Source organism: Manduca sexta, chromosome 7 (genome assembly GCF_014839805.1).
Source record: "Manduca sexta isolate Smith_Timp_Sample1 chromosome 7, JHU_Msex_v1.0, whole genome shotgun sequence".
Taxonomy (NCBI): Eukaryota; Metazoa; Arthropoda; class Insecta; order Lepidoptera; family Sphingidae; genus Manduca; species Manduca sexta.
In genome coordinates this window covers 3,116,100-3,140,959 of record NC_051121.1, presented here as the reverse complement: position 1 = coordinate 3,140,959, position 24,860 = coordinate 3,116,100, and the positions used below count along the sequence as shown (strand labels likewise).

The following is a 24,860-nucleotide window of genomic DNA, read 5'->3' as shown; positions in this document are numbered from 1 at the left end:
TTAACTAATTATCAGGGTCTGGATTGGCAAAATATTACGATTAAATGTAAAAAATAAAAAATATTTATTCAATTTAAAATTAACAAGATTTTTATTAATTTAATGAAAAAAGTCATTCAGTCACTTATACAAAAATCATTAATTAGTAAATAACCTAAACATTAGTAATGTTTTGTCACGTTTTCTAATGTCGAATGTGTCCTAATCTATTTTGTACACAAACTTGAAGCTGTGATGTGAAGATGCTCTCAATCAGACGCTGAAGTGTTTCTTCGAGTATCGATTCCCAGCTTGCTTTTAGCACATTTATGAGCTGTTTTTCGTTGTGCACGGGTCGGTTTGTCTCTCGAACTTTTCTTTTCATTAGCTTCCATATGTGTTCTATTGGATTTAGGTCGGGACTATTTTCAGGCCATGGCAGCACTTCTATACCGGCTTCTTATTAACTTCGCTGGTAGCTCGGTATGAGCTCGAGCATTGTCGTGCATCGGCTTATATTCTGCACCAACTTGCTGTGCAAATGTCTCCACTCGGGGTCTTATGACCTACTCGATGATGATGTTGAGCTGTTATCGCACCTTCGCTCAAAATTACAAACTCGGTTATGCCTAAAAGGATAATGCCTCCCAACGCCATTACATTAGGTACCCCAAATCGCTCACTTTGTCATCTCCACACTGTTTAGCGACGATCGATGATTAAAAAAGTTTACTTTCCACTCATCTGAAAAAAGCAGTAGTCCTCAATCACTCTTGCTCCAGCCCAGATGCTGGCGTGCAAAAGTTAATTGGTTTGCACGATGAGCAGTTGTGAGTGGATTACATACTAATCATCTTCTGGAGAATTGTTGGTCTTCATGCACAAGACTTCTTATAGTTTGATCACTAGCACGAGTTCCAATTGTCTGGCGCAAACGGGTTTGCAAAGAGCGGGCGGTGACCTTACGCTCTCTACGTGCACTCAAACGTATGTATGTACCGGTCCTCGTGGGCATTGGTAATTCTATTCCTGTCTTCTAGTGACTCTACCAATCTCTTGAAATCAATTCCACGTATTTTGAATCGCTCTTCTTGAGAAACCCAGGTGTAGAGCAATCAAATCTTGTGGATGGCCTTATTTAAATAAATAAATTCACACTGTAAAATATCAAAAATAGACTGTCCATTGTGGAGTTCAAATGTTAAATGAATTTGATGTACCCAATAAAACAAGGAGAATTCAAGTGGTTACAAAAAACTAAAAATTATACCCACATAAAAATAAGTGCTAGTGGGATTGCTAGAAATATATTTATAACCGCTTGAGAGAACACAAACCTATAGATTTTAATATATTGTTATTCTATTGTCATAAATTATTAATATTATAAATCAGTCAACATATTGAAAAAAAAATATATATTTGGCAAAATTGGGGATTACCAAAACCTAAATTTTAGCTCACTCTCCGACATCATGAAACGTAGGTACCGCGCACCTGCGACTTCACGCACAATTTACATACAAAACCCACCCGAAGCCTCTCCTGACACGAGCCAGCGACCTTACGAGTTCTGCTTACTTTCATTAGGTGCCTAACGTTATCGTGACATGTGATTGATTTCTAAACCGATCGATACATTACACCTGGTTTATACCATTTTATGGAATGGAGGGTAACGCTCGGTAAAGTAAATAATCGATAAAGATAATTTGAGTGCGGATTCCGAAGTAGTTTACCGCATGACGTGTACTGCAATGACAAGCAGTGATCTGTTTTCCACAATTTACGCTCCAAATTGAACGAAGTTTTCATCGGCTCATTTATTTACACAATGGTTCAGTTATACCGTCGGAATGCGTAACCCCCCGTCCTCCTGCGCTCCAGCGCCTTGTATTTATGTATGTGCGCTAAATATCTTCCTCCCAATTCATCGTCATATTTCGCTGGGAACTCGCACCGCCCGTTACACTACCCGTCAGCAACACGCTGCAACACAAGCTGTTCTGTCATTCCATGCCGCGCCGACATACCGTCTCGCTGGCCGTAGCGCGATCAAGACAAAATAGAGTTTAAAAGCGGATGTATCCCGCGTGGCATACAGAATATTTCTATACCTATAAAGCGTGATAGTAGTCCACCACGTATAACCACGTAGTCGTATATCTAGAGTTTTGTCAGATCCTAGTCACCTTACCGCTGTTGATGTTAGATAATATTCATAGTAAGAAAAATAATATTCCACTCTTCCAGTCCCACTGGCGACGGTCACGATGTCCGCGAGGTTTGTGTGATTTGCGCTGGTCTGGTAATTTTGTTAATTAACGTGGCGCTTGTTGCAGGGAAGTGAAGTGGAACCATCTGGACCGCGTGCCTGACCTGCACGCCTGCTCCGAGCTGCGGCTGCTGTGAGTACCTCCCCAGCATACCTCGCGTTTGCTCGTCAAGGCGGTCCCTTTTGATTAAGTTTCGCAATAATACAATTTACTGTATTATTTGCTATAATAAGATTAAGAAAAGTAGTGTACCTATTTCCTCATTACCGCGTGCCGAAGTGACGCGTGCTGACAGACAACAGAAACAGAGAATAAAGCTGCGTATCCACTAATTGTAACTAAGACGTCACGTATTTTCACAAAAGCCGGCTGTACTATACACTTAGAGTCAATTTCTAAACACTCCGAACCATGACTAATTGTGTGAGGACGAGCCCATGTTCTAAAATTGTTAATCCCTCGAAAGAACCACACCTAATAACACTAGGAATGCATCGATGAAGCTTCCTCAGCTAAATGTGTGTGTCGACAGTGACCTATCCGGCAACGAAATTACGTCGTTGAGCGGCGCAGCGCTGCGCGGACTGGACCGACTGCGCGACTTGCTTCTGGCGCGAAACCGCCTGCGCCGCCTTACAGCCGACGCGTTCCTGCATACCCCCGACTTGCAGATGTTGTAAGTTAATGTTATACATAAATACTAACAAGATGGTATCTATCTACAATAATACAATTCCATATCATACAATCATTTACATTTTGATCGATCCTTTCATATAAACCCATTTGATCGGCGATCAGCTGACACGTTTTTCCTTATGGCTTGGAATTGTAAATGTGAGGGATCAGAGGCGTGTGGCAGAGGGTGGCGAGGGGTCGCGTGCGCTGTGCCGACGCCAGGATCAATGCATCGTCCCGGCCATACATATTAACGATGTAAGGCCTCATGAATATCGAAAGGAGCGCGCTCCAGGCTCGTCGAGCAGCACAGCACAGCGCCGCGCGCGACCTCCTTGCGGGGATAAAATGCTTTATTTGGGCTATACAATAACAATATCTGTTACTTTATTTAATGTCAGTTATCAATGTTTTTCAACAGAAGCATTATGTCCATCTACGAGCATGGTGTCGTGTACATTTAAATGTTCTACATTACGTTATCCCACAATACAAAAGATGTGCAGAAGACATTTCAATTGTTAGGTTTTTACTTCTTGCATTATAATAAATATGTATTTTTAAATATCGGTGCTATACCTACTACCAATCTAGCTGTTATTTAGGTTATTCCCCTGAGTTAAATTTTATCCGATAAGACTATTTTTTGTTAACCTTTCTGGTTCCGAGAAGCTCGCGCCGCGCCTGCCCCAGAACACACTCATCTGATCCCCTTCGAAGATCATCCATACATAATACCTTACAATACCTACTTTAGAACATGACGCAATATGCAATACCCTCAACTACTTGTAGCTACGTCAAAGTTCAAACTTATAAGTACCTACCTACATATCTACCTTCTATCCATCGATACTATTATAAAAAACTGAAGAGTTTGTTTGTTTGTTTGAACACAATAATCTTAGAAACTGACTCGAATTAATAAAATATTTTAGGTTTGGATAGCCCGTTCATCGAGAAAGGTTATATAACATCACGCTATGACCAATAGGAACGCAGCACTAATGAAAAATGTTGCTAAACTGGAAAAATGTATTGCTTTTCAGAGATTCCATTGGTTGCTCTGCATAAACGGTTGAAGTTACGTAACAATCATTTATGACGGAATTATTCATTTTAAAAAATTCTAACGATATATTATAAATCAAAGTCCAAGGCCGCATCTGTCTGCCTGTCTGAACGCGATAAACTCAAAACTATCCAACGCGTTTCGATGAAATTTGGTATGGAGATATTAGTAGTAGATTGTATGAAACCATGGGAAGAACACATGTATACTTTCTATCTTTATTGTTTATTTTATTTTAAAAATAGGTGTTAATATAAAGTTAAAGTAAATGACATCTAACTCATAAAAATATACATTATTAACACAAATCATATGTTTCCAGAAGTATGCAAATATACCTATACAGCTTACCATTTATAGGAATAATATATCTCTTTTTCTTGGCCGTATTCTTCCTTATTGAAGTTCGTGTCCCTGAAAGGCCCTCGTGGTTTTATGTATAAAATCTTTCCGTTTTGTTCTGTTTTCGGCTTCTTTTAAAGCAGCCCCAACAGACAATCCAGTGAGAGCAGTCACTTGATGTAACCAAAGGCTAGGTGTTCGAGGTTTTTTTCCTTCTTCTTTGCCCACAACAAATAACTTAACAAGGTTATCTGTCTGTCGGCGGGTCAGTATGTCCAAAATAACCAAGAATCATTTGGCAACAGATCTTTGATAGTCTAGCCCTTACGCGCAGTAAAGGATATTACAAAACAAAACATAAAACACAGTTGACCACAAGATAAGGCATATCCTGGGAAGCAAAAGCTAATAATAATGATTTCTTATGTTTACGCAAATGTAAGACATTTAAATTAAACTATTCTTCGGATTTTATCGCGGTTTTAATATTTTACTTTTCTCCCGACGTTTCGAAGACTTTGCAGCCTTCGTGGTCCCCTCCGTGACCATGACTTCAATAATTATTTGACCATGCTTTGTTTATTACACGAACATAAAACGACATTATTGATTTTCTCCCTTATATTTGACATACATTTACGTCCTCTTTTTTGTGTGGTCCAAAACTTTTACCTAGTTCGATAGAAATAGTGAATGCAGGCTTGGTACGATACCTTAATGGCAATATATGATTTTTTTTTTGCCATATTTTGGTCTTAGGGTTGTCTCTTTATCCCAACTGTGCAAAAACATATTATGATTTTTTTGTTGATGCTTTTATTTTTAAACATGTTTCAATTTACTCAAGGATTTTCGAATAGATAGATTTTAAAATTATATGGGCCATCAGTGGTCCGTTACCTGATCTCAACATAATTTTTTTGAAAGTTTTTGAAAAGTTGTCAAAAATTGCGAATTTGATAAGTTTTACAGCATATACTTGAGGACTCCAATTATGATACAGGGAATAGAAATAGGAAGCACATTAGCCACCACGCGTCAACCCCACTACAAACAAAGACTTTATGTCGCGGAGAGGGTATGTATAGTAACGCCACGCAATTTGTATTAATTATACGTTACATAGCCACACACATCGTGTGATAGCTATCGCTGTAGCGCAACGTTGCCAAACATATTGCGCGCCAAACATAATGTTATGAAAAGTAGGCTGAACAGCGAGCGCTCGTCAGCTGATTGCGAAGCGGGCGACAGCGCGTGGGCAGCGCCGCAGCGATCATTAGGGGCTATAACAAATGACTGCGGAACGAAAGAGGCTGCGGCGCTTTTGATCCCGATCCAGCCCCGACCGCGGCGGAACATTAATCATTCGTTTAATATTATTATGAGGACAGCAATAGTGGTGTTACGAGGTCGCACGCTGCGGTGCCTCGGTTTCGCACGGTTACTTACATGACGAGCGTTTCGCCGCGAGTCGCGACACTGAGCTGTCGCTGACTGCACTCGCGTCAACTGACTATTTATCTCAGGCTTTGGTCAAAGTACACTCATCCTAGCAGCGGCCATACTATTGACACTCAATTGAAATTATAGGATTGGAATCGAAAACTTCATAATCCTTCACGATTTAACTAGATCGCAGTAAAAATTAAAGAATATAATTGAAATTGCGTATTTACGATTTAAAGTAAATTTAAGCGATACTAAAATAGCTATTTAATCTATATATATAAAAATCAATTGCTGTTCGTTAGTCTCGCTAAAACTCGAGAACGGCTGAACCGATTTGGCTAATTTTGGTTTTGAATTATTTGTGGAAGTCCAGGGATGGATTAAACGGTGACGAACATAAATAATAAATAACGGAAAATACTAAAAACGACAATATAAGTTTTCAATACAAAATGTTCCTACCTGTCAAACATTTCATGTCTTTTTCTCTTTTTAGAAATAAAGAACTGTAACATATATATAGATGTATTCAGAAATAAGTCTGTTTCATAGTTGTATTATGAGGTCCGATTTCTTTGGTTTATTTTGTTCAAATACAAAACATTTCAGAAATAAATAAAGTGTAAAAGTGTCAGTGGGTTCTTAAAAATAGAAAATAAATAAATAAATTTCAAGACTATTATTAAAATCTATCATCAATTTGTCAGTGCGTGAGAACTTTATTTATCGTTATTGTCGCAAAATGCCACGGAGAAGATGACTTAGATAGTCGAAGTTAATCAAATGTACGACGAGCTACTTCACGTGCAAACCGTACTCTCGACTAGCGAGAGACAGATAATGATAACATACGTATTGTATGGCAAAATTGTGTTTCACAATAAATAACAATAATAAATGTATGTAGGTGATACGAAGTTCACCGGGTCATCTAGTCTATATATATAAAAATCAATTGCTGTTCGTTAGTCTCGCTAAAACTCGAGAACGGCTGAACCGATTTGGCTAATTTTGGTTTTGAATTATTTGTGGAAGTCCAGGGATGGATTAAACGGTGACGAACATAAATAATAAATAACGGAAAATACTAAAAACGACAATATAAGTTTTCAATACAAAATGTTCCTACCTGTGAAACATTTCATGTCTTTTCTCTTTTTAGAAATAAAGAACTGTAACATATATATAGGTGTATTCAGAAATAAGTCTGTTTCATAGTTGTAATATGAGGTCCGATTTCTTTGGTTTATTTTGTTCAAATACAAAACATTTCAGAAATAAATAAAGTGTAAAAGTGTTAGTTGGTTCTCAAAAATAGAAAATAAATAAAGAAATTTCAAGACTATAATTAAAATCTATCATCAATTGTTTAGTGCGCGAGAACTTTATTTATTGTTATTGTCGCAAAATGCCACGGAGATGACTTAGATCGTCGAAGTCAATCAAATGTGCGACGAGCTACCTCACGTGCAAGCCGTACTGGGGCCTTATTCTCTATCCCGCACGTTATTTTAACAGTGCGTAACAAGCACGTAACACAACGCATCATGTTAAGGACTATAGAAATTTGGCTTACAGAATACCATTCCACGCACATTTCTCGAAGATAACATGACACGGCCGCGTTACGCATTTATATCATACAGAATAAGGGCCCTGTTGACTAGCGAGAGACAGATAATGATAACGTACGTATTGGTATGGCAAAATTGCGTTCCACGATGAATAATAATAATAAATGTATGTAGGTGATACGAAGTTCACCGGGTCATCTAGTACGTAATAAATATTGATACTATTTTGTTTTATGGTTTTGATAAGGTGTAAGATGTGATTCATACTCGTGCAACGTTTTTGCCTTATTTCACGATTCGATACCCTCGTTCGATCCCTAGCCTCGTTTTTAACATTTCTATTACATTATATTATACTAGCTTTTTCTCGCGTCTTCGCCCGCGTGTAGAAGTTTTCCGGAAAAAAACATCCCGCTATATATTTTCCCGGGATAGAAAGTAGCCTATAACCTTCCCAGGGTCAACTATCTCCATACCTAACTGCATAAAAATCCGTTCAGTAAATTTAGGGAAAATCGATAACATACAGACAGACAGAAAAGGGGACTATGTTTTACAATATGTATAAGTTACAAAAAAAGACAAAGTTTATCTACTTAAAGCAATAAATGTATTTATTTTGATAAGAGTTTGATAAATATTTTAAAATGTGCATTATAAAAAAAGTATTCGATTTAATTCTAAGTATTTATGTCTCACTATTTTGGTAATAGTGACTTCCACATAAAAGGTAGATATATGCTGTTGCAGACTTACATTTAGAACTATTTAAGACAAACAATCCATCACACACACAGACAAAACAAATGGTACATCATCTTTATGTAACTTCAACGGTTTATGCCGCGTACGCCAAGAGAGCAATTATTTTTCCGAATTACTTGATATTTATTGTTATAGTGTGCAAAATCATTATAAATTGTAGCCTATGTGTTATTCTGGTGTATAACCAATATTACTGTCAAGTTTCATCCAAATCCGTTCAGTAGTTTTTTCGTAAAATTGGAATAAACATACATACATTCATACATCCATCCCCACAAACTTTCGCATTTATAATATTAGTAAGATATATGGAAATTAGCAACCTAAAAAATTTTTGGCGATATGATGTTTCCAAAAACTTCATAGTATTAACTATTAAGTGCGCTCCTAATATAGACGAGAATTTTTATTTAGACGCATAATTTTAACCAATGTGTCCAAATTGACACTTAGAGAGGAGTCGCGAGCAAAAGCTATATACATATAATATCCCACCATGTTTTCTTTCTTTTGTTTAATAAATGTCATCAACTAAGATCAATAACTAAATATTAACTTTAATAATTATTCTGGGGTTGTCAAGAAGAAATATATGATTATCTTCATATATACAAGATAATTAATGCCAATTAGTTGTGACGACTTGCGCGTCCGTCCACATTAATACTCTTATATTAGCGCAGGAACCTTGGCGGCTGGGTGCCATCAGAACTCCGGAGAGTGTCTCTAAAGTGTACCATGTTACAGGAACCTGGAGGAGAACCAGATCGAGCACATCGACATGGAGACGTTCGTGCCCATCTCCAAGCTCGAGGATCTGTGAGTCGCGCCACTCTTACTGCTAACACTATTAAACAAAGGCTGGTGGTTAGCGACACGCCTGTCCAATATTCACGACCACTATCTAGCTGTACTCACTAGAACTTCGCTATGAAAGACTGCATGGTATTGCACTACTATAAACTCCTAATGTCTAATATTTTTTTGGCTACAACAGCGACAATCGAACCCTGACCACTATGATTAGGTAATGTAAGTGTATCGCTTCGATCTATCAATGACGAGCACTTGGCAAAGTGTCAGCGACCACCTCATGTAATGTATTGTTATGTAATATTTATATGATATTTTATTATTGGTCTAACACAGCCGTGGTAATTTTAGGCAGTGATAAGAGCACGTATTTGTTATGTCCAGCTTAGTAGTGATCAATCACTGTCCACATAATATTACAAAAAGCGCGGTCCCACCGTGACCCCAGCCTCACGGGCGTAAATTAATAGCTCACAAGTGTACCAACTGTATAAATAAGTAATATCCTTTGTATCCATGAGTTAGTATAATGAGTAAAAGGAATTAGTTGTCGCCGTCTGCAGCGGATTTTCGTAGATTTCCAAATCCGACAAGGTCAAGGGCGTCGGGGACGGCCCTCGGGTCGCCCCCCCCCCCCCGCCACCCCGCGCACCACACCCCGCCCTAGCGCCGGATTAGATTAATTGTATTAAGGGATTCACACGCCACTTGGTAGGATTTTGACTCAAATATATATTTCCTAGTTTCTACTTACTTTATATTAAAAATAGTATTGTGCGAAATCTGACTTCAAAATAAATTGCTGCTTGTGAGGTAAAATCACCGATATTATTTAATTAACATAAACTGTGAAAATTGAGACAAGTTTAACTGTAACTTAGCTCTCATAGAGAAGCGTTTAAAAATGTTACGACTAGCCAAGATTCTATATAATTCAATTTTAAGTGTGCTCATGAAAATATAACTTTTAATTCTCTTGAAATATTCGTGTCATTAAGTACTAGGCTTATAATGATATACGAAGGTCACGTCACGAGCTTGGTAATCCAACGCCAATTACATCTTATAACAAATAGCCGGCCCCAATGTTGCTCAAATAAATAGCAGTAAGGAGAAACGTCCTCACCTAAAACTATTTATTATAAAGTAATGCGTGTCGCCCACGCCTCGCCCGCGCCGCCCGCGCCGCCCGCAACGACCGCACTTGCGCCGATGGTTAACCTTGCCTAGAGTAGAGAGTACGAGATTCAATCAGTCTTCCGTACCAATGCGACTATTTGAATCGGAGAGGGCGAAATCTTTCGGTATGTTTTGCTTCACTGGGCCTGCATGGCGCGAGTATAGATTCCACCACACGTAACATGCCTTCTCAACCGTACATCTACGGCTTCTATGTGAAACACATAGATAAATAACGAATAACTTACGACATAATCTATCTATAGTAATATTATAAAGAGGATAAGTTTGTTTATTTGTTTAATGGTTTGTTGGAGCTAATCTCTTGGAACTACTGAATCAAATTTGAAAATTATTTCATTATTAGGAAGCTACATTACTTCTAAGTACTAAATATTTATCTCAGAAGAGCTTTTTCACGCGAGCTGAGTCGCAGGCAAAGGTTAATGAACAATAAAAAAATGAACGTTTTAGCAAAGTTTTAAGTAATTTTAATATTTTAAATGATTTGAGAGGATACACGATACGTCCATACATACAAATAGATTACAATTTATCACTGTACTGCTTCAAGCATACTGGTTTTCAAGGTTGTTGAATAATGTCACTAGGTGTTTAGAGCCCTTGAGTGCGAGAGATTTCTCGGTAGGTATCGTAAATTAATTCTACAACCATTGTTTAAACACCATAATTACTTTCATCTTTTAAATATACCGGAGGCTCCGATAATTAGCTCTCTCGCCAGCAGTGCCGGGTAATACATTTACTACAACATTAACACTACGTTTCGAAAACACTTTTACTGTTTATGGCTTTTACTATTACTGATTATCCGAACGATTTGCAGGTCTATGTCATTCAAATGTATAAAAATAGTAGTAGTCGATCGAAACATCACTTAAAATAGTATTTATTTTATAATAACTTCAAACCTCAGATTTGATGAACAAAATATTGGCACCGGTAGGGCATCCGTGACTCACGGCTGGGGTCAGCGTTGCCCTAGTTAAAAACAACTCCAAATGCGTGAGCAGTTTAGATAATGTTGTGCCGCGCTCCCATAACATAGGAGCGATACGTGATGATTGCTGTAGAGTTTCGTGTGGAAAACCCGTAAGCTTAAAAAATATAACCATTATAAATTTGATTTAAGTGGTAAAACCACGTTGTTGTCAGTTTTGATTATTGGATATATTAGCCGACTTGACCGACGCGTCACAAATTATAATAACAGTAAATTACAATAGATTAGCGAAGATCCACATCCCCAACCTGCCCCAGTATCTATTGCCTAGGATTTTTTTCGGATTAAGAATATTCATAGATGGATCGGGTAACTGAATGTTTAACCACTTTATTGATTACTATAAAAGTGGTAATAAGGTAATTAAATTAAATGAAGATGACGTGTGCAGGAACTTGGGCAACAACGTGTTCCCGTGGTTGCCGGCGAGCGGGCTGCAGCGCCTGCTGCATCTCAAGGCGCACAACAACCTCCACCTGCGACACTTCCACCCGCCGGAGCTCTTCCCGCGGATACAGGTCAGCCGTCAAACACAACAACAACTTCAATATAATTCAAACTTAATTCATTTTTAACCTAATTCAATACATTCAATAGTTTCAATTATCCTAAAGATAATAAAAGGGGTATGTAATGGCAGCAAAACATTATACATGTGCAGTCAGAAAGTTTAGACGTAAATAACAAAGTATAAAGCTAGATTAGGTAACAAATACTATGTAGATCTCGAAGAAATACTATGTAGATCGAATTGTTGTTCAACAATTAATACTAAATTTATTTAGAAGACGATAATTTAATAAATTACAATATATATATATATATATATATATATATATATATATATATATATATATATATATATATATATAATAATAATAATAATAATAATAGTAAAATGATTAGACATTATTTTATGACATAAGTAGTATTATCATTTTTAGTCAAATGTGTTTTCAGTAACGGCAGCAGATAAGGCTATTTTTAATGCTGTTCTTTTGTTGTTAAACAAATCACAAAAATAAATAAACTACGACGGATCTGCTTGAACTTCATAAATTATAACTCAATGAAAGTGTGTGGAGGCGGATTCTATGTTAGCAGCAACTTAATGCATGATGACTATCTCCAGAGTGTATTATGGTTTATGCAAAGAAGAATAAATTTTTTAGTGATTATAGCGCCAGACTAGATACTGAATTAAAGAGGGGTCCGCCATCCGCGTTAGATTGTAGTAAAATGAAGAAAACCTATTCTCATATCGTTCAGACGGAGTTGCGGCGGCTTTGAACTGATCTTTAACCATTTTTATGTACGTATAAGGTAATGTAAGTAAAATGATACGCTTATAAAGTAAACAGGCGATCAGTCACCGTCACTCATTCACCGAACTTACGCGATCAATCAAATGTCAACAACGGTGTCTGGCGGCCCGGGGGGCGCTATAACTTTAACTTACAACTTATGTTTTATATTTATAGAGGTTTCCAACAGATTGAACATTTAAAACCTGTTTTGTTTTATAGAGAATTGCCTTCATACAAGTTACAACCGACATCTAATTCTCTTATCATTTTGATATATTTCCACGAAATGGCTAACGCCCGAATACTGATACTAAAATTTAATATGACGAAATTTTAAAGGCCGAAATATCCATGATTATTAATTATTTTTACGTTTTTCTTTCAACTGCGAGAACTAATCACTAACTAGACGTGAATTTAAATTCTTTACTTGCCAATACTTGTTTAGTTACCCAGATTAAAGCCGAAACAAAATGTATGAAAATGGACCTTGAGGTATCGCCTTAAGCAGGGTTTGTGAATACCGTTTGAATCAATAAGCGGACCTTAAACCTTCGTCGCCTTAAATTTAAGGTTAGGAAATAAGTGACGTTTCAGTATACCAATTTCAAAGATAACGAATGCTTAAATCCGTTAGGCCATCTTAAATATTTAAGTATCGTTTGTGTATTCGGGCGTAAGAAGGGTTAAATACCTGTTCCCAAAAGACTTCATTGTACGTTCATTGTACATAGCATGCTCAAACGGCGATCCTATGCGACGGCGTGAAGTTAGTCGCAGCGTAACAGGCCACCAGAGGAGATAAAAGAACGCAAATTCCTGAATACAGAAGTGTCCTCGCAGGTTATGTTATGCACATTCCTCACGCACAATGATATTTATTGTTATTTACCAATCTGCAGACGCTGGTGTTGTCGTATGCGTACCACTGCTGCGAGTTCCTGCCGCTAATGGAGGGCGTGAGCGGCGGCGGGGGCGGCGGGGGCGGCGGCGCGGAGGCGGAGAGCGCGGACGACGAGGGGCCCACCGACCTGGTCATAGTGCCGCCGCAGCACGTGGACGCCGCCGCCTGGGCCAACGCCACCGACGTCTGGGCGCACCGTCAGTATCTCTCACCGTTACATTACAGTTCAAACATTTACTCAATCTATTATCGCATGGTAACAGATGGTTATCAGGCGATGGCCGCATGCCGCATCTGTCTGCCTGTCTGAATGAAATAAACTCAAAAACTACTAAACAACTTTCGATGAAATATGGTAAGGAGATATTTTAAGAGACTGGGAAGTACGTAGACTACTTTCTATCCCGGGAAAATATATAGCGAGGACTTTTATTGCGAAAAAATCTTACAAGTCGCTAGCAAAAACTACAATGTCGTATTGCATTGTCGTCAGTGAACGTGTCAGCGCTGGGCGGCAGCCGCTGGCAGGCGATGTTGGAGAGCTGGGGTGCTGGAGGCACGGGGGGCACCTCCGCCGCCGACGACGAGCTGTGGCACGCCACCGACCTGCGCGTCGAGCCTCCGCGGCGCGTGCAGTGTCTGCCGCTGCCAGGTACGTGTCCGCCACCACTCACAAGTCGACAGGTAACCATTGTTTAACGAAATGGTTATTTAGCCAAATAGTTCCGCTAATGTTGCGCTATGCATAGACAAATATCGTAAGTCGTCGATAAGTATCGATGATTCAGGTCCGTTCCTTCCGTGCGTGGACCTGTTCGACTGGTGGACGCTGCGGTGCGGCGTGTGGGCTGTGTTCCTGCTGGCGCTGCTTGGCAACGGCACCGTCGTGTTCGTACTGGTGTGCAGCCGCAGCCGCATTGACGTTCCGCGCTTCCTCGTCACCAACCTCGCCGCTGCTGACTTCTTCATGGGCATCTATCTGGGTGAGTTGGTGCAGCGAGTGGTGGAACCCCGACTGCGAGATGCGACCGAGTTGATAATATGGTTTTGTTGGCAGGGTTCCTGGCAGTGGTAGACGCGGGCACGCTGGGCGAGTTTCGCGCACACGCAATCGCGTGGCAGATGTCGGGTGGCTGCCGGCTGGCGGGCTTCCTGGGCGTGCTCTCGTCGGAGCTGTCCGTGTACACGCTCGCCGTCATCACACTGGAGCGCAACTACGCGATCACGCACGCCATGCACCTCAACAAGCGGCTGTCGCTGCGGCACGCCGCGTTCGTCATGGCGGCCGGCTGGGCGTTCTCGCTGACAGCGGCCGCGCTGCCGCTCCTCGGCGTGTCCGACTACCGCAAGTTCGCAGTGTGTCTGCCCTTCGAGACAAGCACGCCGGTCGCGCTTGGCTACGTGGTGACGCTGCTCGCCATCAACGGCGTCGCATTCCTCGTGCTGCTCGGCTGCTACCTCAAGATGTACTGCGCCATCCGTGGCTCGCAAGCCTGGAATTCTAACGACTCGCGTATCGCGAAACGCATGGCGCTGCTCGTCTTTACTGACTTCCTCTGCTGGTCGCCGATAGCTTTCTTCGCTTTAACGGCCGCCTTCGGCGCGCAGCTGGTTTCCCTCGAAGAGGCGAAGGTGTTCACCGTGTTCGTGTTGCCGCTCAACTCGTGCTGCAATCCATTTCTTTACGCTATACTCACGAAGCAATTCAAAAAGGACTGCGCGCTCGTATGCAAGGCTATAGAGGAGTCGCGAGTCACGCGAGGCATCGGCCGCTGTCGGCACTCATCCAATTTTAGTAACAGACAAACGCCCGCGAACACGAACAGTCTCGCGGAGCGGTCCTCCCGCGGTCAGCACGGCGCTGCTTGCGCGTGCCGCCGCCTACTGCCGGCCGGGGGCGGCGGCGGCACCGTCGGCACGGGCGCGGCCGACGGACCCGCGCGGGAGCCCGCCAGTGGGGAGCGACTACTGCGTTGGTTGCGCGCATGCGGCCGCCGCTCGACGCCGGCCCCCGCGCCCGCGCCTCGCCAGCCCGCGGCGGCGCCGGCGCGCGCCGGTTCCGTATCATCGTCGGTGGAGTTCTCGTCGTCGCGGTCGGACTCATGGCGCACTTACGGCCGGCCCCCGCCACCGCCTCGCCGCGCTGCCTCGTGGCTAGTCGCGCGCAAAACATCGCAGGACTCGAATCTGTCGTCATCGCGCAACGACTCGTCCGGGTCGAACGCGACCGCGTCGACGGGCACGTGGCGCACGTCGCGGTCCGGCGGCAGCGCGTCGGCGGCGCCGGGCGCGGGGGTGGCGGGCGCGGGGCCGGGGGCGGGCGCGGGCCGGCCTCGCCTCACGCGCCAGCCGGCCGTGTCCGCGGACGAGCCGCCGCTGTCGCCGCCGGCGCTACCGGCGCCGCGCCACCTGCACACGATCCCCTCGGCGGCGGAGGCAGAGCTGCAGCAGGAGGAGCCGGAGTCGCGCTGAGGGAGGTGCCCGCCCCCCACGCAATCCATTCCTCGCGCCACCCGATCTAGCCCCCGCCGACGTCGCAATCCGAAGGAGTGTCTTATAGAGCCGTCCATTAGAATGCATTCGCCGTCAGTACACGACGATTCTGTTTCTCTCTCCGCATGGTTTAGGTGGCCGGCGACTACATTCGTCCGCAATTGCCCGCTCACTGCTGCCGTTCGTTACGTTTGAGCGTCAAATGTTGCGAGTACTTCGGGTACCTTTATTGACAAATAAATTAACAACTAAGTAATATAATATTGTACAGTATTAACACGTCCATGACGTCGGCACGCGTCGGTCACGTGGGTCATGTAAATGAAGTATTATGAAAAATAATTATTTATTTAGGAAAAATTTATAACGTTAATCTATAATTAAAAACATAATATAACAAACGACATGATGTATACTAGCGCGGCTCAGCCGACTGCGCGGATGTAGTGTACAATGACACCGACACTAGGTGAGCTAGCGAACTAGCTAATTGTAAGTGTAGTACTAGGTCGTTTCGTAGTATACGTTGGTAGGTTTTGTATGTGGACAAAGGTCCTAGACTCGTAGTGGAAGCCAGAGACGGCTTCAGAGTGCCAATTATAATGCGTATAAGTTAGTAAAATAATGTTCTCGCGAGCATTTCTAGTTCTGACGCGACGCCCGAGTGACCAGCTCCAAGCTTAGAGCAGTGACAATACACGATGCAGGACATATTATTATGCCGTCAAATACATGTGATGGCATCACGTGCAGTAAATGACTCTGCTAAATACAATTGCAAGCCTTCTCGGCTAGCATCGTGTAGGTATCCGGCGCATGTAGAGTCAACCAAAACAATTACGCCTGGCCTTAGTCTTTGTGTAGGGCACACGCCACACACGGGTATCAAGATCAACAAGACAGTGTGCAACGTCGGACGAACCGGGATAGTTTTGCAACAAACACGTTACAATTGTCAGGGGTGTATGTGGCGGGCGACATAAAATGAATACTATTATACGTCTGTGGATAATACTTATAAACAGTATAATATATACCTATAAAGAGCTCGTGCGTGCGCGCCACTCGCCGCGACGAATCAAACAATGCTCACGGGGCGCACCGGCGTCTTTGTTTGTTAAATATTTGTAATAATTTTATATTCTATTTGTACCTTAGTCTTAAGTGTACATACACATGTCTATTTATTGAAGTGCCCGAGTGTAGAGTGGATGAGAGTGCTATTTATTTTATATTACTGTATCCTTAATTAAACGAAACAATTCAACGATCGTGTGGACTCATTTAATTCAACATTATCCCAAACAATAAAATATAAATACAATAACATTAACCTGGTGAAAGCTTTGTGTAACGACAATTATACAAAACAGTAAAACTTCACCTGATCCTAATACTAGGCCCAAAACGCACACGGTACTTAGAGCATCCGTGATCCTTTGACCTTAATGGACACGAGTATTCTGTACACGACAATCACAATATAAATATGATAGTGGCTACAATAGAGCAATTAAGTAATTCGTAGTTGACTAGAGTGACGCGCGCCAAGTAAGTAATAGTATGATTATCTGTCACATCTAACTGTACACTCTGGGAGGGTTGCTCGACATAATATATTGACTGACGCTATTAAAGGGCATCAGTCAACATACAAGTCCCGCGCTTTAGCGTATCAAATGTTATCCGCTAGCACTACGTCGTATTGTCTACAACACTGATCGTCGGCGACTCCGAACGGAAAACAAATACTAAAGTTGACGTCAAAATGCAGTACTGCTGACTTGTGACTCGATTCCGTGCTTCCGTTTAGTACACCCGAGTCAGGTGTCGACGGGGCGGGCGCGACAGTCGGCGGGCTCGCTGCCGGCGCGCGCGAGCTCCGCGGGCGCGGCGGGGGGCGCGGGGGCGGCGGGCGGCGGCGAGTCCGGCTCGCGCTCGCGCAGTGCGTCGGGTCTCGCGCGCCGTCGTCGGAACTCGGCGAACTGACGGCCGAGCCGCTCCTCGAGCAGGTCGGGCCGGCGACGGCGCGCCTCGCCCGCCTCACCCCGCACCTCGCCCCGCGCCGCCGCGTGCTCCTCCAGCCGCACCTCCTCGTTCTCCTCGTCCACCTCCTGCCAGAACCAGATTTAGATGTCAATCAAATCTTCCATAGCGCCCATTAGCAACCACTGTATAGTATACAGACTCCAGTATTAGTACAAAAATAATCATTTTATATACTCGTACGTCTATTCAAAGTAGCGTTAAGGCGATACCTCAAGGTCCATTTTCATACATTTTGTTTCACCTTTAATCTGGGTAACTAAACAAGTATTGGCAAGTAAAGAATTTAAATTCACGTCTAGTTAGTGATTAGTTCTCGCAGTTGAAAGAAAAACGTAAAAATAATTAATAATCATGGATATTTCGGCCTTTAAAATTTCGTCATATTAAATAACCTTAATATAAATTACATATTGCGCATCGATGCTAACGCCGTTGTTTTTTTTTTTCTTCTAAGGACTAAACGTCGCGTCGTCAACACTATTGTAATATTTGTGAAAATATTATGATCCTACTAGATAGTTCCAAACTTCCTGCTATTATTATTATTGCTATATTCATTTGATATTACGTAGTAAAGACGCATTGCAATTTTTATAACCTTGACCTCGGTCTTCACGGATAGCTCGTCGTTGCCGAGGACTTGGGTGTCATGAGAGTGCTATCCTCATGTACACTGAGGATCTCTACTTATGTATTTCATGGGGTCTCATTTAGACGGTGAAAAAGGATGATATGAAAATAAGAGTAAGTATTGGGAAAAGTGGGTACCTTTATCTCAGCAAAGGTGACGGGTGTGGTGTGGTGCCTCTGGCGAGGATCGGCGCGGCGAAGGCGGCGACCGCGCGCCAGCGCCGACGCGGACGAAGGGTATACTGCGTCCATAGCCGTCACTGGAAACTAACGATACGATATAAGACTATCTGTGCACACATTTCCGTACAGAGATGTTGCGGAAATCTGCAATATCTACAATAATTCTGTCATCCGCATCTGCAATAATTAATGCGGAAATATGTCTGGTTTTTGGAGTTGCATATAATCCGATTTCTACTGACGCCTTAGGTAGATACTAACTGCACACTGTATTATGACGAACACTCACCAAGGTAACTCCCTCACTCACACACTTTACACAGCTCTACATACATTATAGGTACAAGCGTCTGGAAGCTACAGACTGACGTCACACACCTCACACCAGTACAGGGCAGCGAGCCATGACCCTCCTGTAGTAACACTAACGGGTAAACCGCCACTGACTAAAACAACGAGCGGAACAATGCACGGCGGTGGAAACTCGATCCGCACGTGATGTGGGTCGTCACCGGACTCACCGGCGCGAGTCCCGGCCGCAGGGCCGCTCTCCATATGCCTTACAGCAACTTTAAAAATTCTCAACTTGGTCACAGGATTATCTATAATTTACGCGACAGGGGGGTTCTTATTAAAATTAATATGAATATTATCAAGTAAGATTGACTCTACTGGAGCGTCAACACTAGACAGATCCCTCTGTTTCAGCTTACCTAATGTAATTAACTCGCACTCTTCACAACACTCACATACATCAATATGCCAGTTAACGTAATCTGCTTACTTCCCTCTAAGTGATCACAATGTAACTCATCTTCTCCTTGTACAATTTGTTTCAAAGAATACGGTAACATTTGGTGGATAATTCAGTTAATATTTTTTGCAGCCAATAACAATTTACCTTCACGTACTTGTGTTAGGATGTCAGTTCACTAGCTCTCGGGCATTGCGGTGAACCTGAGATGGGTAAGTTTCTAAGGTACTGCAGACGTCCTGTGTGTGCGAGTGCGCGGACGCACACCAGCGCCAGCGCCCCATATGCTGGATCACCGATAGATTCTCACACGAATAGATTCTCACAAAATGAATTATGCACGACCTAATTTAATTACACCGATGTGAAAATTCACACAGAACACAACGGCCGACCGGCGCTGCGGCCGCGTGACCGAAACTCTCACTCACTCACTCACTTCAAAAAATCTGAAACCAGTGAACAGAACGCGCCGCGCCGGTGCGGGCTCGAACCCGCGGCCACGTGTGGAGCCGGCGCGTCGTCGAGATCCGACTATCAACACGTTATTTTTTCACAAGAAATCTGTGTGTTTTGGTGTATGACCGCGTTCCAATGGCTATGTGCCAGCGAGAGCACTGCACCGCTCCTCCTCGGCCCCTTGTCTGCCCGCCGCCTGGCCTAGTGCGGCGCGGGGCGGCGTGTTTTTGTGGTGGTGCCCGCGCCGCCCACGTTGCCGACGAGACGCTACATTTTGCAGACTATACTACTGTCCATCGCAACTACACCAGCCGCTTGTAAACAAACTTATCCCCTGAACATTAGGTAAGAGCCTAAAATGCTTTCAGGCGTTTTGTATTTGTTCAAGACACATAATTAATACAAGGTGTAATACCTAAAAAAGTGTTGATCACGGTGGCGGATTGTGTAATGCGGTGCGCAGTAAATGTGCACGATACAGGATATTGTACAGCACGTACATGTATTAAGTATATAAATAGCTGGTGGGAGTGTTTAGATGAGCGAATACAAATGAGTTCAAGAACACAATAGTTTTGGCTTAAATTAGAATTTGACCTTAAAAAATGGATCGATCTTTACGCAGGAACCACTATGCTTACATTGAATTTCTGCAAACAATGATATTAATCTTGGCTAAGTACACGATGCGACTTGTCGAAATAAAGTATTAAACATTAAAACGATCGCGTTTATTGCATACCTACCAGCTGGTGGTTAAAAGATCATCATCGCCTGTAATAATTAGTTTGTCGACTTTTTATTATGAAAAAGATTCAACTGAATTTTTGAGTTAATATTAGTGTTGATGCTACCAAAGCTACAAGCACTGCACTGTGTGCTTCGGACCACAACAAAATATTACTTCGTGTCAACGCGCATTCGCCTCGCTTCGAGCACACAGTAATATCCACGGACAAAATCTACACGAAGCGAGTTGTGCGGGAACACTGTGTCACACCGTGCCTCCTAAATAACAGCGACGTGTGCCTTCGTTAACTCTGTGCATCAATTAACTGACTTGTTACTATTACTAAGTACGCCGCTCTGTATTACCGTATTTTTGAACTTTGAAAATTCATATCTACTCGGTGCCATTCTTAAAGTTTAATTTCATGCTAGAGTTCAAACTCTCATATAAAAACATCAAGTCTACACTATGTTTTAAAAATAATCTGTATCGATGCCGTAGGTACACGGTTTGTTTTTTTTTGCATTAATATGAAGAATAATTTAAAGTGAGTATAATAAAGTGTCAACAATATCCTAGATGGGAATAAACCGTATTGACAAGACAAAAAATATTCTTAACATCTGTACAAGTACATAGCTGATAATAATATCAATGATCATGGAATAGGTATAATAATAATATAATTATGTTTTGGTTTCAATACAATTGTACGGTTAGTGAATTACTGCAGGTAGCAAACGAAAATATTCATGTTCTTATATGTCGAGCAAATTTATGGCCCACGACAAGGGCGCAAACTTTTAAGTACATTTATCCGTATGAGTGATTATATTATTATTAAGTATAAAGTACATAAAAAAAATCAAAATAAAATGCCTACCTACCAAAGAGAATTATAATACTTAGATGCTCACAAAAATTAAATAAAAATGAATATCCGAAGAAGGGACATTTGACAGTGACGTTTTGCCATTTTAATGAGCAAACTTCACGTTTACTATTTGACAGTTGATGTCAGTTTACGTTTTGGCATGTTCCAAGTGAAAACATTGAGCTAGATTTTAAAGAAAATTATATTTTCCTCTATCTATTAAGACACACACGGTAGTCACCATGAGTTATATGCTGGGGCATCTTCACAATGGCTGGCAGGTAGACCAGGCCATACTCTCCGAGGAAGATCGCGTTGTGGTAAGTGTCACATTAAGAAATTTGTGGATCGTGGATGCGACATTCAAATATTTGTTTTCTTTATAATTTTGTAATTAATAAATATTTTTTTATGAATAAAAAACACAATAAATACGTTTAGCATTAAATTAAGTTTAGCCAATTTTTGCATTCCAAAGTTCTATACATTGGGGACATTTTGGGTATTACAATAAAAATGTTGAATTTGAAATTTTGTAACAATGACTCTTCAAATTTGAGTTGAAATATAGTGAATCTGCTGAAAACTCTTTAATTATTCACATGGACATCAAGTGGTTGAGTCGGGAAAATTCCTAGAGAGATTTCAAGAATTATTGCCCAAAATAATAGCTTTTATTGACACAAGATATGATGACACTGAGATGCCGAAAATGGGAAAATCTCTGATTTTGCATTTTTGGCAGACATTACAATTGCATAAAAATACTATTAACTTGGAGCTCGAAGGTAAAAAAAAACTATTATTAAGAAGATCCACTGAAAAGGAAGAATCTGAAACATTTTCCATCTTTGAAAGCAAGGATAATTAAGTAAAAATATTGGGAGTGTGAAGTCTACCAATCCGCACTGTGGCAGCATGGTGTACTAACGCCTAATCCCTCTCAGTAGTAGAGGAGGCCCGTGCCCAACAGTGGGATAGTGTATAATACAGGGCTGATATTATTATTATATTATTATCGCAATTGACTAACTATTAAAAACTGATTTCTAAATTTTATTTGCATTCATTGCCATTAGATTCTCCAACATCCCTACATACATATACTTATACCTGCATTACGAAACACACTTACTGCCTAGATGACAATCTCATGTCACATATAATCATAAAATTTTCCAGTTGCCCAGGAGTGGCACTAAGGTTATATCTGATCCTGGATGTGGACTCTACAATTATTGTCCTGATTGTCATTTCTGTCCAATTATGGATTAATGCCAAAAATACACACATTGGATAGAAACAAGTACTGCTGAACAGTAGCAGTGATTTATTGTTTATGCATTGATGTTTTTAGATATACATAAAATTTTCTAAAATAACTTTCAAAATAAAGATTATTAATAATAGTGAAATTAAATAATTTAACCCTTTTTGCATTAGTATGACTGGAGTGTGCGTCTTACGTCCTGCAATTATTATTTAGTACAACTTGGTATAATATTTAATTTCTTAATCTTAAATCTTATAAGTATTAAATATCTGAATGTTTGTGAAAGTGTTTGGATGTTAGAAGTAAAATTGTTGCAAGTCTAGTGATCAATTTTCATGAGCTCAGCGGGCTATGGGCATAGTTGCTTTAAAGTATTAATAATTAAGTTGAACTATTCCATTATTTATTGCAGGTGATTAGATTCGGACACGACTGGGACCCAACATGTATGAAAATGGATGAGGTGCTGTATAGCATTGCAGAGAAAGTCAAGAATTTTGCTGTTATCTACCTAGTGGACATCACTGAAGTTCCTGATTTCAACAAAATGTAATCATATACTATATTTTTTATACATAATAGATTTTAAAACAGGCCATTAAGAATAGTCGCCTTGTCAGCTGCAGCTACAATAAAACTCTTAGAAGATTATACATTACTTTTTAAAGATATTAAAATGTGTATTCACAGATTTCCAAACATGTTACAATCGTACCACTAGGTTTTTTAAGAAATTATGGAAAGTTTCCTAAGAAAGTTTTCTTATAGCTACAGCAACTAAGGTAGGTGCCATTGCTGCCCCATCTCAAAAATTCACGTGTATATGCCACAGAATGCAGATAAATATTAGTGAAATCATGTAACAGTAGAAATCACCATTGCCCCCGACCCCAGCTGGTCCATTGCCGAGCTTTAGTAAAAGTAATATTTAGAACAAATGAGTACGAGTTATCCTATTAGCGTTACCACTGATCATGCGAAATCTTAACCCTGCCACTTATTCTATGAGGCAGTGTGCAAACTCTGATGAAGATAGCCCATTCTTAATCAGTTGTTATAATGTGCTATATGGTTATAGGAAATCCAAAATAACGAAATCGTATAAAGAGCCAGCCATTGAAATGGTAATCCATTACCCATAGCTGGATATTGTTAAAAAACAAAAATATTATATTTATAGCAACCAATGAAAAATCACAATGTTTTCAGGTATGAGTTGTACGATCCATGCACTGTGATGTTCTTCTTCCGCAACAAGCACATAATGATCGACTTGGGCACCGGTAACAACAATAAGATCAACTGGCCGCTCGAGGACAAGCAGGAGATGATCGACATCATCGAGACCGTTTACCGCGGCGCCAGGAAGGGCCGCGGTCTCGTCGTCTCGCCCAAAGACTACTCCACAAAATACAGATATTAGTTTACTATTCGTTTGTTTGTGACTCATTTGAACTTTGAGATGTAAAGTGCTGTGGATAGGTCAAATTAATAAATAAGTTCGCTCAAGAATCGCTCACTACTCCATACTGACCCTGAGACCTCACCCCCGAGTCAAGGGTTTCTGTAATCTACCACAATTCAAACCAATATCTACGGAATGTACAATCCCCTGCCTTGAAGTGTTTATCTAACCGCGACGTCTATTGTTACTGCTGCACCTAATGCGCTTGTGAATACCATTTCAGAATATTTAACTTACTACACAATGAAAACATTGCTATTATTTAACAAATTGTTTACAAGAGCATTGTTTTAAATGTTCTCTGTAGTGATATTGTAATTATAGAATAAATATAATAATGAGATAGAATATATTTTTTTCTGTTTTGAATTGAAACCTTCATACCAATCCTTTACCTCATTTTTCAACACCCGAAAATCCTAGCATTCTTAATTATGTAATACTTATAATAAATATAACTTTATTTCGTGAAATGTCATGTTAGGCTTTATAAAATAAATCCTAACACATTTGATGATTTGTGTACAATGTCATGCGAATATTTGGAAACACAATACAGTGTATCACCTGATATTAGATCAAGAA

At 41.0% G+C, this 24,860-nt stretch overlaps 3 protein-coding genes across 6 annotated transcripts in view; 2 read left to right on the top strand and 1 right to left on the bottom strand.

Annotated features, from left to right (window-relative positions):
- The window catches only part of LOC115450576 (follicle-stimulating hormone receptor), a 50,152-nt gene extending 33,022 nt beyond the window's left edge, over positions 1-17,130 (top strand). Inside the window, exons 10-17 of one of the 2 annotated variants that reach the window (XM_037447734.1) lie at positions 2,322-2,387; positions 2,788-2,931; positions 8,886-8,957; positions 11,546-11,672; positions 13,364-13,562; positions 13,859-14,017; positions 14,154-14,348; positions 14,423-17,130. In XM_037447734.1, coding sequence (XP_037303631.1) covers positions 2,322-2,387; positions 2,788-2,931; positions 8,886-8,957; positions 11,546-11,672; positions 13,364-13,562; positions 13,859-14,017; positions 14,154-14,348; positions 14,423-15,837 — 2,377 coding nt within the window. In that variant the 3' untranslated portion in view covers positions 15,838-17,130. The remainder of the gene's footprint in view (positions 1-2,321; positions 2,388-2,787; positions 2,932-8,885; positions 8,958-11,545; positions 11,673-13,363; positions 13,563-13,858; positions 14,018-14,153; positions 14,349-14,422) is intronic. The other variant, XM_030178631.2, reaches the window with a different exon arrangement.
- On the bottom strand, positions 17,127-21,090 carry LOC115450577 (translation initiation factor IF-2). 3 transcript variants are annotated; one of them, XM_030178632.2, is made up of 3 exons: positions 20,680-21,090; positions 18,676-18,804; positions 17,127-17,972 (listed from the first exon to the last, which is right to left on the bottom strand). In XM_030178632.2, exons 2-3 carry the CDS (start codon positions 18,787-18,789, stop codon positions 17,682-17,684), a joined length of 405 nt encoding a protein of 134 aa, XP_030034492.2. In that variant the 5' UTR covers positions 18,790-18,804; positions 20,680-21,090; the 3' UTR covers positions 17,127-17,681. The 3 variants fall into 3 exon arrangements, with proteins under 3 accessions (XP_030034492.2, XP_037303632.1, XP_037303633.1); XM_037447735.1 differs by lacking the exon at positions 20,680-21,090 and adding an exon at positions 19,622-20,668; XM_037447736.1 differs by lacking the exon at positions 20,680-21,090 and adding an exon at positions 19,632-20,668.
- A 552-nt stretch (positions 21,091-21,642) lies between these two features.
- On the top strand, positions 21,643-24,616 carry LOC115450586 (thioredoxin-like protein 4A). Its single transcript, XM_030178642.2, has 3 exons — positions 21,643-21,857; positions 23,223-23,359; positions 24,020-24,616. The coding sequence occupies exons 1-3, from the start codon at positions 21,780-21,782 to the stop codon at positions 24,231-24,233; spliced, it is 429 nt and encodes a 142-aa protein (XP_030034502.1). The 5' UTR covers positions 21,643-21,779; the 3' UTR covers positions 24,234-24,616.
- The last annotated feature ends 244 nt before the right edge of the window (positions 24,617-24,860 follow it).

Coding starts and splice junctions, on each gene's coding strand:
- LOC115450577 (XM_030178632.2), bottom strand. CDS start 18,789: ATGGACGCAGTATACCCTTCGTCCGCGTCGGCGCTGGCGCGCGGTCGC. Junction 17,973..18,675: donor TCACCTTTGCTGAGATAAAG/GTACCCACTTTT, acceptor TGGTTCTGGCAG/GAGGTGGACGAGGAGAACGA.
- LOC115450586 (XM_030178642.2), top strand. CDS start 21,780: ATGAGTTATATGCTGGGGCATCTTCACAATGGCTGGCAGGTAGACCAG. Junction 21,858..23,222: donor CCGAGGAAGATCGCGTTGTG/GTAAGTGTCACA, acceptor TATTTATTGCAG/GTGATTAGATTCGGACACGA. Junction 23,360..24,019: donor GTTCCTGATTTCAACAAAAT/GTAATCATATAC, acceptor CAATGTTTTCAG/GTATGAGTTGTACGATCCAT.